The sequence below is a fragment of the Camelus ferus genome, chromosome 9, assembly GCF_009834535.1.
Source record: "Camelus ferus isolate YT-003-E chromosome 9, BCGSAC_Cfer_1.0, whole genome shotgun sequence".
In the NCBI taxonomy this organism is placed as follows: domain Eukaryota; kingdom Metazoa; phylum Chordata; class Mammalia; order Artiodactyla; family Camelidae; genus Camelus; species Camelus ferus.
The window spans coordinates 9,791,418-9,807,498 of NC_045704.1; the positions used below are offsets into that span (position 1 = coordinate 9,791,418).

The following is a 16,081-nucleotide window of genomic DNA, read 5'->3' on the forward strand; positions in this document are numbered from 1 at the left end:
GTGATCTTGTTAGAAAGCGGCCGAGGGCTTGGCTGAACTGTGCTCTCACGTTTGGAGAAGGTAGAACTTCCGAGCCATGAAATTGCATATTTAGCTGAAGAGGTTCCTACACAGAATGTTCATGTGTGGCCCAGGTCGTCCTGTGCTGATAGGGTTCCAAAGGGGAGAGGTGAATGGAAGGATGGCCTGTTAAGCAGATGGACCCAGAACTGAAAGATGGGTTGCAGTTTTCTCTGTGCTGGAACAAACACCAAAGTGTGCTTGCAGGAGAACGCCAGGCTGTGGATCGACTGCTAGTTGGTAGAGATTAAGGGGTCACAGGAGCAGAAACACTGCCAGTTTGCCGTGAAGGGGTGGGAAGGGGACAAAATGAGTGAAAACCATCAGACCCTTTGCAAGAAAAGGGAATGATGACCCAAAGGCAATTCAGAGATCACCAGGGCTGCCTCCTTGGTTTCAGCAGGGCACATGGCCTCTGCTCAAAGCCTTGGGAGGGGGCCCTCACAGAGAGACAAAGGGGCTGATCTGCCACACACCCCTCCCCGCCATCGAGCCACGGAGGTGATGCTGCTGCCCCAGAGGACCTGATGGGCAAAGCATCCAAGCAAAGAGGATTGTTCTGGAGCCTTAAGGTCCAATGGAAGTTGACTTGATAGATGGTGTGCGTGCTTGGAACCCTCTCTCTCCCTGTGGGCATGGGACTCTGTCTCCTAGGCCTGCCCCAGCATTGCATTTTGGAAGCACACAGTTTGCCTGGATCACCGGTTCACAGCTGCAGACGAATTCTGCCTCAGAGTGAATCTTACCCTGAGTCTCACCCATGTCTGGTGTGGCTGACTTGGAGATGTGACTTGGGATTTTAGATTTGATCGTTGGTGCCTCAATGAATGGAGATTTGGGGGACAGTGAGGATGGAATGAATGTGTATTTCGCATGGGAGAAAGTCATGAATTCAGAGGGCTTAGGGGTGGAATATTGTGGACTGATTGTTGGAGCCCCTTAAAAATTCTACTGAAGCCTTAACCAGCCTCCAGTGTGGCTAAATTTGGAGATGGGGCCTCTAAGAAAGTAATGAAGGGTAAATGATATCATAAGGGTGGAGCCCTGGTCAGATAGGGTTAGTGGCCTTGTAAGAAGAGACACCAGAGCTCTCTCTCTTCCTGCACATGCACGCGCGCACACACGTGCACACACTCACTCCAAGCTAGGGTCGCGTGCACACAGCGAGAAGTCAGGCGTCCACACCCAAGGAAAAAGGAGCCACACATGAGGCGCCCTAGACTTGGTCTTCCAGCCTCCAGACTGTGAGAAGATAAATTTCTATGCTTTTTTATTTTGTTCTAGCAGCCTGAGTAGATTAATAGAATTGATATTTCCCTCTTTTTTAGTTCTTTCCATGTAAATACACACTTTTCTTATTAGTATAGCCTTTTGCCCGTTGTCATGGGGCGAATTTGCTGTTTCTTTTCCTGACTTCTGTATATCTAGATCACCGGTTTTCTGGCTTTCTTCGTTTTTTAAGGTAATATTGTTTAGGCACTTAGTTTTCCCAATTGATCTTGACATACACCATTGGCATTATCACTTAAGTAACAGTCTGTGTCGCTGTGTAAGATTTGCATTACCAGTGACGTGAAAAAAGTTCTATCTTCAATTGCGGTTTTCTTCTCTCACCTATCGGTTATTTAGAAGTGTATTGCTTTGTTTCTAAAAATACAGAGTTAATGTTTATCTTGGTTTTCAGCACGGGGTGACTTCTAAAGCCCCAGGGTATCCTGCTTGCTTATGAAAGATCCCTGGGCTCAGGGCATTAGATGGGTGTCCATGGGGCAGCCCCCCTGCCTCCCGGGGTCCCTGCGGTCTCCCTCCTGGGAGTGGGGAGTCGGTGTCCTGTCCTGGGCTAGTGGATGGCGAGTGTGGCGTACATGCTGGGCTCTGTGGGGGGCTCCCCCGCCTGGGAGGGAGGGGGTGCGGTCGTCTCCCGTCTGAGGGTCGAGTGGGTCAGCTGGGCATAGGTCACATCCTGGGGGGCTTCAGACATGGCAGCCTGGGGGAGCAGGGAGGTGAGAGTCAGGTATGTGATTGAGGTAGGGGAAAAGCCAGGGCACCTGGAACAGAAAAAACCCACCCGACTGTCCATCTGCCTCTCCTCCCCCATTTGTCTGTCCTTTGTGTCCAGCAATTGCTCTGAACACGGGGGAGGAAGGGTGTCCACCCCGTGCTGGCGTCTTGAGTGGTTGACCTGGGCGTATGTCGCTCCCTGGGGATCTCCACCACCAGGGCTGTGCGGCGGGGAGATCGTGAGCGGGTGGAACTCCTCTCCTTGCCTCCGCTTTTGTCCCTCTTCAGTTAGGTTTCTGCCCTGAAGCCAGAGAGTTGACTTTAAAACATAAATCCAACCATATGACTCCCTTTCTCAGACACATTTTCATTCATGTTTATGTCACCCAGGCTAAGGCAGAGCCTTGCCAAATACAGATCCCTAACAAACACTTGTTCACTGACTGAATAAATGAATGAGCTCGTGCAGGGGAAACTAGGCGTCTTGAAGGACATTTGTTTGGTTTTGATTCATTCACTTCATCCATATACATACATACATACACACTAAATACCTAAATGTCTGGGCGTTGACGTGGGGACAAGAGAAAGAAAGAACTGAGTAAATACTGGGTTTTTTTTGGAGGTGGTGAGCATTGAGGGGAAATGGGAGATGTTACACCCAAGGCACACTGTTGTGCAGTTCCACTGCGTCTAAATCCATGAGACTGGAAAAAAGAGCAAACAGAGAAAAAGAAGGGCAGGGGTCCCAGTACAGGGACAGGCCAGTCTACAGGGGCCTTGGTGCGAGTGAGAAAAGGCGCACCTCTCAGACCCCACCCTTAGGATCTCAAACCCTGAACTCTACTGTGCTGCACACACACTGTACAACTGTCCCTGGGCGCAATACCATAGGGGATATGGACACACTAACCATTACAAGGACCCAAGTAGAGGGACCAAGAAGGAGGGACCCACGTGGTGTCAGGAGAGCCCCACTGAGAAGTGGGGTCCCAGCAGCCCGAGGGTGTCACCTTTCAAGAGGAAGGCTGAGGTCAGATGCTGCTGAGAGTTGAGTGACAGGAGGAAGAAGCATCCGAGGATTTAGCTTATTTGGAAGACTGTGTGGGGGCCCTGGACAGGGCAGGGGGCTCACCCGATTCTCCACCTGCTTGTCCTCCTCAGTCAGGGTCTCTCTCATGGCAGCGTCTGGAGGATAAAATTCTGTCTCATGCGAAGATTCTTGAACTCCTGCAGCCCTGCACACCCCTCTCACCCTCAGGTGGGGAGCCTGAGACCCAGCGAGGGCCAGGGAGGTGCCTGGGCTCACAGAGACAGAGAAGTGTTGACGCCTCCTCATCCCGAAGCCCAGAGCCCTTCCCGCCCAGGCCCCTTGCCCCATCTCCCACCAGGACCTCCATCCTCTCCAATTACCCTGATTCTTCTCTTGGACATGAGTCATGGAGCTGGGGCTGAGTGGGGAGAAACAAGAACCTTAGGTGGAGGAGCTACAGGTGGAGCTGGCCAGTTGGGGGAAGTTCTTTGGGGAGAAATTACCTTTCCTGGGGGGCTCTGGTCTTAGCTTCAAGATCTGAAGCACCTACACAAAGTTAGAAATTATCTTCTAAACTACCCCAGAACCCAGCCTCCAGGGCTGCATTAAGAGACTTATACACAGATCCAATCCAAAAATGGGCAGATCTAGACAAGCATTTCTCCAATGAAGACTACAAATGGCCAATAGTTACATGAAAAAATGCTCAATATCACTAATTATCAGAGAAATGCACATCAAAACTACAATGACGTATCAGCTCACACAAGTCAGAATGGCCATCACTTAAAAGTTTATGAAGATAAATGGAGAGGGTGTGGAGAAAAGGGAACCCTCTTACACTGCTGGTCAGAATGTAGTTTGGTGTAACCATTATGGAAATTCCTCAAAACACTAAAAATAGATTTACCCTATGATCCAGCAATCCCACTTCTTGGTATAAATCTAGAGGGAACTCCAATGCGAAAAAAATACCTGCACCCCAGTATTCATAGCACCACTGTATACAATAGCCAACACATGGAAGCAACCTAAATGAAGCAACAGATGACTGGATAAAGAAGTTGTGGTATATTTATTCAATGGAATACTACTCTGCCATAAAAAGGATAAAATAATGCCATTTGCAGCAACATGAATGAACCTATAAATCATCATTCTAAGTGAAGTAAGCCAGAAAGAGAAAGAAAAATACCATATAGTATCACTCATGTGCAATCTAAAAAAAAAAAAAAAAAGACACTATGAACTCATCTACAAAACAGAAACAGACTTGCAGACATAGTAAACAATCTTATGGTTACCAGGGAAAGGGTGTGGGAAGGGATAAATTTGGGAGTTTGATATTTACAAATGTTAGCCACTATGTATAAAAATCGATTTAAAAAAAGAGAGAGACTTATACACAGAAAACTATAAACTATTGATGAAGGAAATTAAAGAAGACTTTAAAAAATGGAAAGATATCCCATGCTCCAGGATTGGAAGAATCAATATTGTTAAAATGATCACACTGCCCAAGGCAATCTACAGATTTAATGCAATCCCTATCAAATTACCCAGGACATATTTCACAGAACTAGAACAAATCATAATAAAATTTATATGGAACCACAAAAGACCTAGAATTGCCAAAGCATTACTGAAAAAAGAAAAGAAAAAGGCTGGAGGAATAACTCTCCTAGACTTCAGACAATACTGTTCAGCTATAGTAATCAAGACAGCATGGTATTGGTATAAAAACAGACATATAGACCAATGGAACAGAATAGAGAGCCCAGAAATGAACCCACAAACTTTTGGTCAACTAATCTTCGACAAAGGAGGCAAGAATATACAATGGAATAAAGACAGTCTCTTCAACAAATGGTGCTGGGAAAACTGGACAGCAGCATGTAAAGCAATGAAGCTAGAACACTCCCTTACACCATATACAAAAATAAACTCAAAATGGATCAAAGTCTTAAACATAAGACAAGATACAATAAACCTCCTAGAGAAAAGATAGGCAAAACATTATCTCACATACATCTCAAAAATGTTCTCCTAGGGCAGTCTACTCAAGCAATAGAAATAAAAGCAAAAATAAACAAATGGGACCTAATGAAACTTACAAGCTTCTGCGCAGCAAAGGAAACCATAAGTAAAACAAAAAGACAACCTATGGAATGGGAGAAAATTTTTGCAAACAATGAAACTGACAAAGGCTTGATCTCCAGAATATATAAGCAGCTCATACGACATAATAAGAAAAAAACAAGCAACCCAATCCAAAAATGGGCAGAAGACCTAAACAAGCAATTCTCCAAGGAAGACATACAAATGATCAATAGGCACATGAAAAAATGCTCAATATCACTAATTATCAGAGAAATGCAAATCAAAACTACAATGAGGTATCACCTCATACCAGTCAGAATGGACCGTCATTCAAAAGTCCACAAATGACAACTGCTGGAGAGGCTGTGGAGAAAAGGGTACCCTCCTACACTGCTGGTGGGAATGCAGTTTGGTACAGCCACTGTGGAAAACAGTATGGAGATTCCTCAAGAGACTAGAAATAGACTTACCATATGAGCCAGGAATCCTGCTCCTGGGCATATATCCAGAAGGAACCCTTGTTCAAAAAGACACCTGCACCCCAATGTTCATAGCAGCACTATATACAATAGCCAAGACATAGAAACAGCCTAAATGTCCATCAACAGATGACTGGATAAAGAAGAAGTGGTATATTTATACAATGGAATACTATTCAGCCATAAAAATGACAACATAACGCCATTTGCAGCAATATGGATGTTCCTGGAGAATGTCATTCTAAGTGAAGTAAGCCAGAAAGAGAAAGAAAAGTACCATATGAGATCGCTCATATGTGGAATCTAAAAGAAAGAGAGAAAGAGAGGAAGGAAGGAAAGAAGGAAGGAAGGAAGGAAGGAAGGAAGGAAGGAAGGAAGGAAGGAAGGAAGGACATAAATACAAAACAGAAACAGACTCAGACATAGAATACAAACTTGTGGTTACCATGGTGGCAGGGGGTGGGAAGGGACAGACTGATATTTCAAAATGTAGAACAGATAAACAAGATTGTACTGTATGGCACAGGGAAATATATACAAGATCTTGTGGTAGCTCACAGTGAAAAAAAATGTGACAATGAATATATGTATGTTCATGTATAACTGAAAAATTGTGCTCTACACTGGAATATGACACAACATTGTAAAATGACTATAACTCAATAAAAAAAAGTAAAAAAAAAATCTCAGGGGATCTGAGCCCTCACAAGATCATACACCCCTCGCCCCAGCCCTGTCCATTTGGAAATTCAAGGTAAACAGGAGTAAACTGGAACACACATAACTTGCATGGATGATTTAAATAAGATTTATGAATCCAAAAGAACATTTTTCAAAATTCTAAGGCTGTTCTTATTAACTCTCCACATTCTAAATGATTTTATGCTAATTTTATTATTTTACAGGAAAAGTTTTAGGAATTGTTTTTCCCCACATCATCTTGACCTATATTCCTGATTTAGTAATACTTTACCAAAGTGACATAGAGATAGACATAAAAGTAGGTGTAATGATGGAGATGGAGATGCAGGTGTAGAATGACATGAGTGGATGGGGGATGGGGAGAGAGAGAGATCTGTTATGTATGTATCTATATACATACACATGAATGTAGGCAGATAGGTGGATACATAGATATATAGATAAGTAGGTAGGTAGGTAGGTAGGTAGGTAGATAGATAGATAGATCGTTTTTCTGATATAATGCGTCATTACCCTGAATACATCAGTGTGTGCCTCCCATAGACACAAACACTTGTCTGTATGACCCTAAACTCCCTGTTCGGTAGGTCTACACTGATGCAACACTTTCCCGAAATCCTCACTCCCAATTCATTTTTGACCAACTGCCTGAGAGCCTCTTTTTTTCCCTTTGGTCCAGAATTTTACCCAGAAATCTATGTTGCCTGTGGTTGTCCTGTTTATTACTCTCCCGGAATCTGGAAGTCTCCTCAGTTTCTCTCTGTCCCTTGTGGCCTTGACCGCCTTCAAGGATACGGGATTCATGTTGTCTAGGGGGAGCCCCAAGCCTGGTTCCCTCCAAGGTCCACTGCCGACCAGACTCGGGCCATGCATTCTTGGATGAGCATCCCAGAAATGAGGCTGTGGTGGTCTCCATCCGTATCAGGAGCCTAGGACGCTCACCCTTCCCAGCCCTGGTGATGTGCCCTCTGACCATCTGGCCAAGCGAGTACCTGCCAGGCGTCGCCTTCAGCTTTCCCTTAAAGCTTGATTGGTTTGGGGATAGATGTTTGTGTCTTCGTCAGATGCCGTGGAACTGTTTGTTGCTCCTTCTGCAGTGACTAGTCGGCATTCTACTCTAAAGCTTTCTCCTCTTCCCCGTTTATTTGCTCACTTACGCCTTCGCTCACTTGCGTGTATCTCTGTGGACTGAAGGACTTCTGTTTCATTCAGTGCACTGTAATCCAGTTTTCTCATTTACCCGGATGCTCAGCTTATTCTTGATTTTCCCAGAGGGAGTTCCTTTCAGCTGGCTCCTGTGTCATTTTGACTTGTCTCCATCATTCTTTGGGAATTTTTGCACTTTCTGGCATGACAAGATGCTCGGTACTCCCCCCGTCCCAACATGGAATATAAAAGTCCTTGATGGGCCCTAATACCCTGTAACAGGGGATGGTATTTAGAAACCAAAATGGAAGGTAGGTTTGCTCATGGCTACTGGGCTGTCGTTGTGTCTGGGTCCTACTGGTGGACATAGCTGGGATGGATGTGGTCACACGGGCGTGCCCAGACTTGATAACACTTACACCCATAACTACTGCTATGCCTGTACTTTAAAAATGAGTTTATACTGACATTTCTAAATCCTGTAGAACACCTCAGGGTTTATTCTTGCCGACTGCCTTTGCATATATATAAATCCCTTCACAAAGCTGGAGCATCTTGGCTCCCATTATCCCCAATATATGTACATATTTTCTCAAAGCAACTAACCTCCCAACTGCTTCCACATCTTCCTCCACCCCTCACCACTGTGCCGACTCCCCACGGCTCTGGGCTCCTGGTTGACAATAACACCTTCTTGTGACTCCCCCCCCCCCCATCTCCAGCATGGTCCCTCAGGTCCTGGGTACCCCCACCCCTGCTACCTCCAGGCAGGACCCCTCCCCTCCCAATCACTCTTCCCGGGAGCCCCAGATCACTGTCCAAGATTATGGAGTGGAAGTTGGGCGGGAAAGAACTTCCTACAAATTTTGGACTTTTTAATTTTAGAATTTTCAAAACTGAGCGTTTGGCCATGTTTTTGGTGCCACATTTTGGATGGTTCCCTACGAAGCCAGTTGAAAGATCTTTGGAGTAAGGGCTCCCCTCCCAGGTAGACCAGACCCTGCATCTTCTACCCACCTGACTTGCTGCGTTTGCTCTGCTGCCTGTGTCGGATGAGGAGGATGAGGGGGAGGGAGAGCAGCAAGACGAAGGTCACAGAGACCCCAATCAAAACTTTCTGGTACTTTCCAAGACCTTGGGCACAAAGGATGCAATGAATGAACCGATGATGCCATTTGACTGAGCACCTACTGTTTGTAGGCGCGTGCTGGGGTCTGTGCATTCATCTCTAACTCTCACAACAAACCTACAACATGTGAATGTCCCTCCCAACACCACCCATTGTGCAGACATTTACACTGAGGCTCAGAGAGGTAAATCGAGTGTCCCAGGTCACCCAGCCCGGAAGTGGCAAGGCTGGTACCAGACCCTGGGACTGCAGGTGCCCTTGTGCTGTTCTCATGCTGCATTCCAGGCTGTCAGCCAGCTTTGGGTTTGGGGTCTCCTTATTGATTGGAGTGGCCTGTCCCCTGGTCCTCATGTGTCGCAGCCTCTCTTGAGCTGTCACTCCCATTCTCCAACCATCAGAGGCTTCGGGGGACCAAAACAAGAGTGCTCAGAAGCGGGTCTGCTTAGAATGGACCCTGTGCCGTCCCCAGTCCCCAGTCCTGCCAAGAGCTGTCCTCCTCCCTGCAGACCCCACACCTCCAGGCAGGGCCTGCCTGGACTTAAGGGTGAGCGTCTGGGTGGGCCCGTCCCATGCAGAGGGCTGTCACTTCCATGGTCTCACCTAAATCTCTTAGCGAACCTCTGAGGGCCCTGCCCAGGAGAGCCCCAGGTAAGAGACATACTTCACAGACAAGGAACTCAGACAGGGAGCTCAGACAGGGAACGGACTTGCCCGCGCCCGCGGCTGGGAAGCGGCAGGGCTCAGGTTGCATTGCAGCCCCACCTCCCAGCCCTTGCTTCTTGTTGTTTGATTCTGATTTTTGTCACGAGAACACCTCCATAAGGTCAGGCTGAGTACCACGGGGTTGATGGAAAAGCACTATGACATCAGGGTTCTCAGCGCTCTGTTCTTCCCTGGGCCCTTGACAACCCAACCCTGTCTGCCCACCTCCTGCACCTGAGACAGTCACCTGCAGGGTCAGAACTAAGATGCCCCTCGAGAGCTGAGCCAGAATTCTCCTCGATTGCAAATGGAGAAGCTGGGGCCCAGATGGTCAGGGAGCTGCCCCAAACCAGCTTCTCAGAGAGCGCTGGGCATCCCCTCAGTGGGTTCCATGCACACTAGGCCAGGACAGGAGGTGAGGGCGGGGGTGCTTCTGCCCACGGCAGCCGGGCTGCTGCTCTTCCAGGCTGAGCCCCAACACCTCCCCCTCCATGAACCCCCACCCTTCAGCCAGGCAGCTTCGGAACCCCAGAGCCCTGTGGTCAATCTGGCATCTCTGCCCCAACTCCCAGCCCCCCGGGGACACAAGCCTGTGCTTGAGTAATGAGGGGGCATTAGATCCTCAGACACACTCTCAACCTGCCCCAGCGAGGCCCTTGAGTCACAGCTGTGAGATGGGCCAATACAGGTGGGACTGGGTCCCCCAGAGGGTCCTGGGAAGGGGACCAGAAGAGGGCGAGGGACAGGAGCTCCCCACAGAGACCCCGTGTTTGATCACACTCTCCTCCTGTACCTGCTGTGTCCACCCCTAACCCCAGTGCGGCCTTCCCTACACACCCTTGGCGAGCTCTGGGGAAGGGCACGAGGAAGGGGAGAGCTGGGAGGCCCCCCCCGGGAGGGCCCCCCTCACACCTCTGAGGGGTGCGTCTCCCTCTGCATGATCCTCCCGGGACCTGCCCTTGGAGCCCCCTTACTTCCATACCAGACAGGGGCTCTCCTGGGCCAGGCCCTGAACTGATCATGAGGACACAGAGGGGCCGGGATGGGACTTCCTCACCTGAGACCAGGAGCTCCAGGGGGCCGCTGGGGGCCGAGCACACCTGGGGTTTGCTCCTGTAGCAGCCATAGCATCTGAACGTCCACCTGGGGCTGGGGGGCACGGGGCCCACAGGGAACAGGGCCTGGGTCTGCCCGCTGGGCTGTGGCTGTGCGTCCAGGGCCCCGGAGGGCTTGTCTTCCCCTTCCTTAGTCAGGATGAACCTGTCAAATCCCTGCCATGAGCCACACCGGAGGGTCACGTTCCCTCCTGAGGTCACCATGGGGCTCGGCAGGGCTGAGAGGCTGGGTTTGCTGTAGGCTCCTAGAGAGAAGGGGCCGCTTGTTCAGTGGGGCTCACGGCTCCCTCACCTCCCCCAGGGCTGGGCTGTGAGAGGGACACGGCCCTGGGAGCAGCCCCCCTTCCTGAGGGCAGAGCCCGAGGCTGGGACCCCTGAGTGTCCTCTCACCTGTCATCACCAGCTCCAGGGGGTCACTGCGCTCTGACCAGCCAGTGGGGCTTAAATAGTCACAGTGGTGTCTCCCTGTGTAGTGCTCTGTCACGTGTGGGATGGAGAACTTGGCCTTGTCCCCTTGCTCCAGTGGGGGCTGTCTGTCCCAAGGCTCTGTGGTTCCCTCTGAATACAGTTGGAACACCTGGACCCCCAGGGTCCCCTGACACCAGATGGTCACAGGGCTATTCCAGGGGATCACAGAGCCTGGCTCAGCCCAGATGGTGGGTTTGGGGCGGGTCCCTGGAAGGAAATCAGAGGCCTGGGTCACAAGACATTCCCACCCCCATCCCCCAGCTCTCAGCCCCACAGCCCCCAGCCTCCCCTTCCTTCAGCCCAGAGCTGCTGTTGTCCCTCCCCATTGCCCGGGGAGGGGCTGCCCCGTCCCCACAATGAGGAGGGGGGAGCGGGGACACCTGGGCACAGACTCACCTGCCTGCACCTGGGTCCTCACGCCCACACTCAGCCCTGGAAGAGAGGTCCCTGTGAGAGAGTCGCCCTGAACCCTGAGCAGAACCTCCGCTCCCCCAAGCGTCCTGAGCCCTGGGGTCTTCTGACAGAGCAGGCCTGGCTCCCAGACCAGGACCGCCCTCCCCTCCTCAATCTCACCGAGACACAGCAGGGCCGTGAGGGTGGGGGTCATGGCGCCTCCTCACTGTGGTCCAGGCTGTGCAGATGGAGGAGACACGGTGCCCTCAGCACAGAGACCCACAGGGTGTGTCCGCTCAGAGGCTGGTCCTCCCCATCACGGGGCTGTCACGTCAGCAGCCCCACGGGAAGGGGAACTGCCCCTTCTTGAGAGCCTGGCTCTCGTTTCCGTGACAGATCAGCAAAGAGACCCGGTGTCTTCCTGAGGCGCCCCTTGCAGGTGAGGGTGCCCAGGCCACGCCCTTCCCTCTCAGAGCCTCCGTGTGGGGCCTCCTTCGTCCTCAGCCGTCCATCAGCACAGTCCTGCGGGGTCCTCACCATGGACTAGGCTCACCTTCACATCTTCAGGGCAGATGCAGGTTCCTGCTGGTCTGCAGAGCTCAGATCAGCAGAGACGCACGTTGAACGTCTAACTACAGCTCGGTGGAGGCCAAGGGGGCAATGAGCACAGAGGAGAAGCACCGGGAAACAAGGGCAGGAACCACGACTCCTCTCCTGGCCCCGGAGTGTGGGTTCATTTCCGTCACTGCCCCCATCACAGACTTCTCTCTTCTTTCTTGCAACAGCGTCCGCAACAGCGTCCACCACAGCTTCCTGGGAACAAGCCCCTGAGTCATTCTTGCCTCTTCAGTGCCCCTTCTTATTTGAACAGATCTCTCTTCCGCATCCTCTGGTCCTGCCTATAAACTTCAGGGGACAGTGATTTCAGGCTGGACCTCTGATTTTGAAGAAAAAGATGACCTTTAAATACCCATCTGTCCTTGTCTGTGTGATCTGGGACAGGAACCTCCGACTTCCTGGTCTGTACCCTTGGTGATGTCATGTTGTCATGACCTGCCCTCCTCTGGGCAGTTGTAGGGTAAACAGATCCCAGTGCGTGGAGGGGTCAGTCACTGTTAATTGTCACACCAGGTTAAGACATGATGGATTTGGGACATGAGGGGACCATGGTGTCCACACTCAAGGTGCATGCTTTGTGCGTGCACTCAAGAGCTCTCGCTTGCTCCAAATACCAGTAAGCGCTACTTATAATATTTCTGAAATACGTATGAATAGTCATATTCAGAAAAAGAGACGTGGAGTTTTCTGAAAGAGACATGGAACCATGAGACAGAAAAGAGGACACAGCTGAGTGCCTGGGACCCGCAGTGAGTCACAGGGAGGTGGTTCCCACCTGTGTGGGCAGAAAAGGGCCCTCAGGTCCTCCCAGGTGGGAGGGGTCAGGGCTCCAGGTGAAGGCTGAAGCTGTGGCCCCCCTTCCCCCTGTTTCTGGGTGGACCCTGGGCTATCTCTGCTTACTGACCCAAGCCCCTGGTCAGCACTGAGCAATGTCACCTGTGTTGCAAGATACAGACTTAATCCAGTGTCGTCAGCCATGGGCGTCTGCCCCACGTGTGGGAGTGAGGCTCCCACTGGACCATCCCTGATGGCGCAAAGCTGAGCAGATGCTAAGTCTGAGACAGTGCACCCCTGCCGGGCAGGAGGGGCCGCACCTGCCTGACTCCCAGGACAGCCCTGGGAGAGACCTCTATGAGAGGTCAGGTGTGTGAGGGGGGAACCTGCAGCAGGAGTGGGCGGCGCAGAGTGACCCTGTTAATGGCGGACCTTGCGACGGACAGCCATCTACAGGTGTACTTGTTGTGGTTTGCAGATACTGCATTTTATTTCATTTTATTTTATTACAGCTTAAAGGTTTATGGCAACCATGTGTAGAGAAGGTCTCTTGGCCACTTTTCCAGCAGCATTTGCTCACTTTATGTCTCTGGGTCATGGTTTGGTAATCCTTGCATATATTTGAAGCTTTTTCATTATGATGATATTTAGTATGGTGATCTGTGACCAGTGACCTTTGATGCTACTAGTTGCAGTTCTTTTGACATTTTTAAAACTAAAGGATTTCAAAATTAAGGTATGTAAATTGGGGGTTCTTTTAGACATAATGCCGTTGCACACTGAATAGGCTACAGTACAGTGTAAACATAACTTTGATATGCGCTGGGAAGCCAGAAAGCTTGTAGCGGTCCCTTTATTGTGATATTTGCTTCACTGCGGTGTCCTGAACCAAACTGGAAATATCTCTGCGATGTGACTTCCTATGGTCCCTTTCAGACAAAGTCTAGTGATGTCCTGTAGAACGTGTTCGTGGTACAGAGCTCACCAATGGAGGGAAGAGGTCTACCTGGGCTTAAAATGCAGTCTTCTGCATGCAAGCAATTTAAGAATATATGCCTCTAAAATATTCAACATTAAACGTATGCTAATTAAAAACTCACATTGATACATTCCATTTCGTATACATTTAAGGGCCACTGGATGAGATATACATCTCGGCACCCACCAGAGGGGCTGGGGCTGTCCGTGACCCCATGTTGAAATCACCCTCACACTCTCTCTATTTCCACACAGATGAGAGGAAGAGTGGGGAGATGGTGGTTGCTTGTGGACTTGGACACCCGTGCACTTCCGGTCAAAGCTGGACCAGGTTGGTGAGCGCGTCGTTCCTGAACTAGGGGAGGCGTCCCAACTCCTGGGTTCTGACGTGGAACCTTTGAGTTTTCTTCGCAGCAGCATTTTGGTGAACTCACTAGCCAGACACAGTGCTCAGCTCCCACTGGAAGCCTTCCTAGTGGGACTTTGGGTGACGTATTTCTCAGCAGTTACAGTGAAGGTCAGGAGACAATATTATCTTAAAGGAGGGCAATATAAAAACAGGATAATAAGAAAGCTACAGAAGAAAGATTGGACAAAACCCTGAAATAGGAGTAGGAGGAGGACAGCCAGGTTTAAAGTGTGTCAGGCTGCTGTCTGAGACAGCAGGAGAGGGCTACGTCCAGGCGGGAGGGAGCACTCACACTGGAAGCTGCCTCGTAGAGACCAGGCCAGGGACAGACAAGACGGCCCACGACAAGTTTTCTAGTGACTTAACTCTGTCTGCTTCACACACTTCAGTTCCTTTTCCAAATGTCCCCATCAGATTAACTGATTAAACCAATTAAACATGAAAGACTAAAACATGAACTTTTTATCAAAGTATTAAACCTATTCTTCTTTAGTGTTTAAATGTGTAGGATTCCAAGCACAACTTAAAAACACTGTGATGGACCTGATGTAGAAATCTGGATTAACATTCACTTGAGGGAAAAGCCTCAGGTCTGCCGTTTTTACGTATTGTTGTTGTTTAAATTGAAGTATAGCTGATTTACAATTTTATATTAGTTTCAGGTGTTCAAAATAGTGATTCGACCATTTTACGTATTATAGTCCACTGAACGTTATTAGAAAAGAATGGCTGTATTTCCCCTGGACTGTGCGATTTATCCTTGTTGTGCATCTATTTCATACATAATAGTTTGTATCTCTTAGTCCCATAACCCTATCTTGTCCCTCCCGCCTTCCACCTCCCTACTGGTAACAACTAGTTTGTTCTCTCTGTGAGTGTGTTTTGTTATCTTAATTCATTTATTTTATTTTTTAGACTCCACATATAAGTGAGAACATGAGCATATTTGTCTTTCTGTCTGACCTATCTCACTAAGCATACAACCCTCCAGGTCCATTTGTGTTGTTGCAAATAGCAGAATATCATTCTTTTTATGGCTGAGTAATATTCCAGACTGTGTATGTATAGATATGTATCACATCTTCTGTATCCATTCATCTGTTGATGGATACTTGGGTTGTTTCCAAATCTTAGCTATTATAAATAGTGCTGCTATAAACATTTGAATTTGTGTTTTTTTTTTTCCAACATATATAGCTAGGAGTGGAATTGCTGGATCATACAGTAGTTCTGTTGTTAGTTTTTTGAGGAATCTCCGTATTGTTCTCCATAGTGGCTGCACCAATTTATCTTCCCACCAACAGTGTACAAGGGTTCCCATTTCTCCACATCCTCACCAACGTTTATTATTTGTAGACCTTTTTGATAAGATTCTGACAGGTGTGAGATGATATCCCATTATTGTTTTAATTTCAGCTTCCCTAATAATTAGCCACGTTGAGCATCGTTTCGTGTGCCTGTGAGCCGCCTGCGTGTCTTCTTTGGAAACATGTCTGCTCAGGTGTTCCACCCACTTTTTAACTGGGTTGTTTGTGGTTTTTCTTTTTTACAATGAGTACCATGAGCTGATTGTATATTTTGGATATTAGCCCCTTGTCAGTCCTATCACTTGTAAATATGGTCTTCTGTTCAGTAGCTGGTCTTTCCATTTTGGTAATGGTTTCTTTTGCTGTGCAACATCTTTTGAGTTCGGTTAGGTCCCATTTGTTTTGTTTTGCTTTTATTTCTTTTGCTTTAGGAGATAGATCCAAATAATGCTGCTAGGATTTGTCAGAGTGATCTGCCTATGTTCTCTTCTGAGAGTTTTATGGTTTCAGGTTTTCATTTAGGTCCTTAGTCCACTTTGAGTTTATTTTCATATGTGGTATGGAAATGTTGTAAACTTTGGCATGGAGCTGTCCAGTTTTCCAAGCACCACTGATTGAGGAGATCGTCCTTCTCCACTGTACAGACTTGTCTCCTTTGTCATCGATT

The 16,081-nt window shown here is 48.7% G+C and overlaps 1 protein-coding gene and 1 long non-coding RNA gene across 4 annotated transcripts in view; both read right to left on the bottom strand.

Annotated features, from left to right (window-relative positions):
* Positions 1-209: 209 nt before the first annotated feature.
* The window catches only part of LOC106731079 (leukocyte immunoglobulin-like receptor subfamily A member 6), a 39,206-nt gene continuing 23,334 nt past the window's right edge, over positions 210-16,081 (bottom strand). Inside the window, exons 7-10 of one of the 3 annotated variants that reach the window (XM_032487689.1) lie at positions 8,539-8,655; positions 3,197-3,249; positions 2,129-2,362; positions 210-2,047 (exon numbers count right to left, since the gene is read on the bottom strand). In XM_032487689.1, coding sequence (XP_032343580.1) covers positions 1,901-2,047; positions 2,129-2,362; positions 3,197-3,249; positions 8,539-8,655 — 551 coding nt within the window. In that variant the 3' untranslated portion in view covers positions 210-1,900. The remainder of the gene's footprint in view (positions 2,048-2,128; positions 2,363-3,196; positions 3,250-8,538; positions 8,656-16,081) is intronic. The other 2 variants (XM_032487690.1, XM_032487693.1) reach the window with 2 other exon arrangements.
* On the bottom strand, positions 11,075-12,333 carry LOC102514824. Its single transcript, XR_004322900.1, has 3 exons — positions 11,882-12,333; positions 11,332-11,367; positions 11,075-11,142 (listed from the first exon to the last, which is right to left on the bottom strand). It is a non-coding gene; the product is annotated as an uncharacterized LOC102514824 (long non-coding RNA).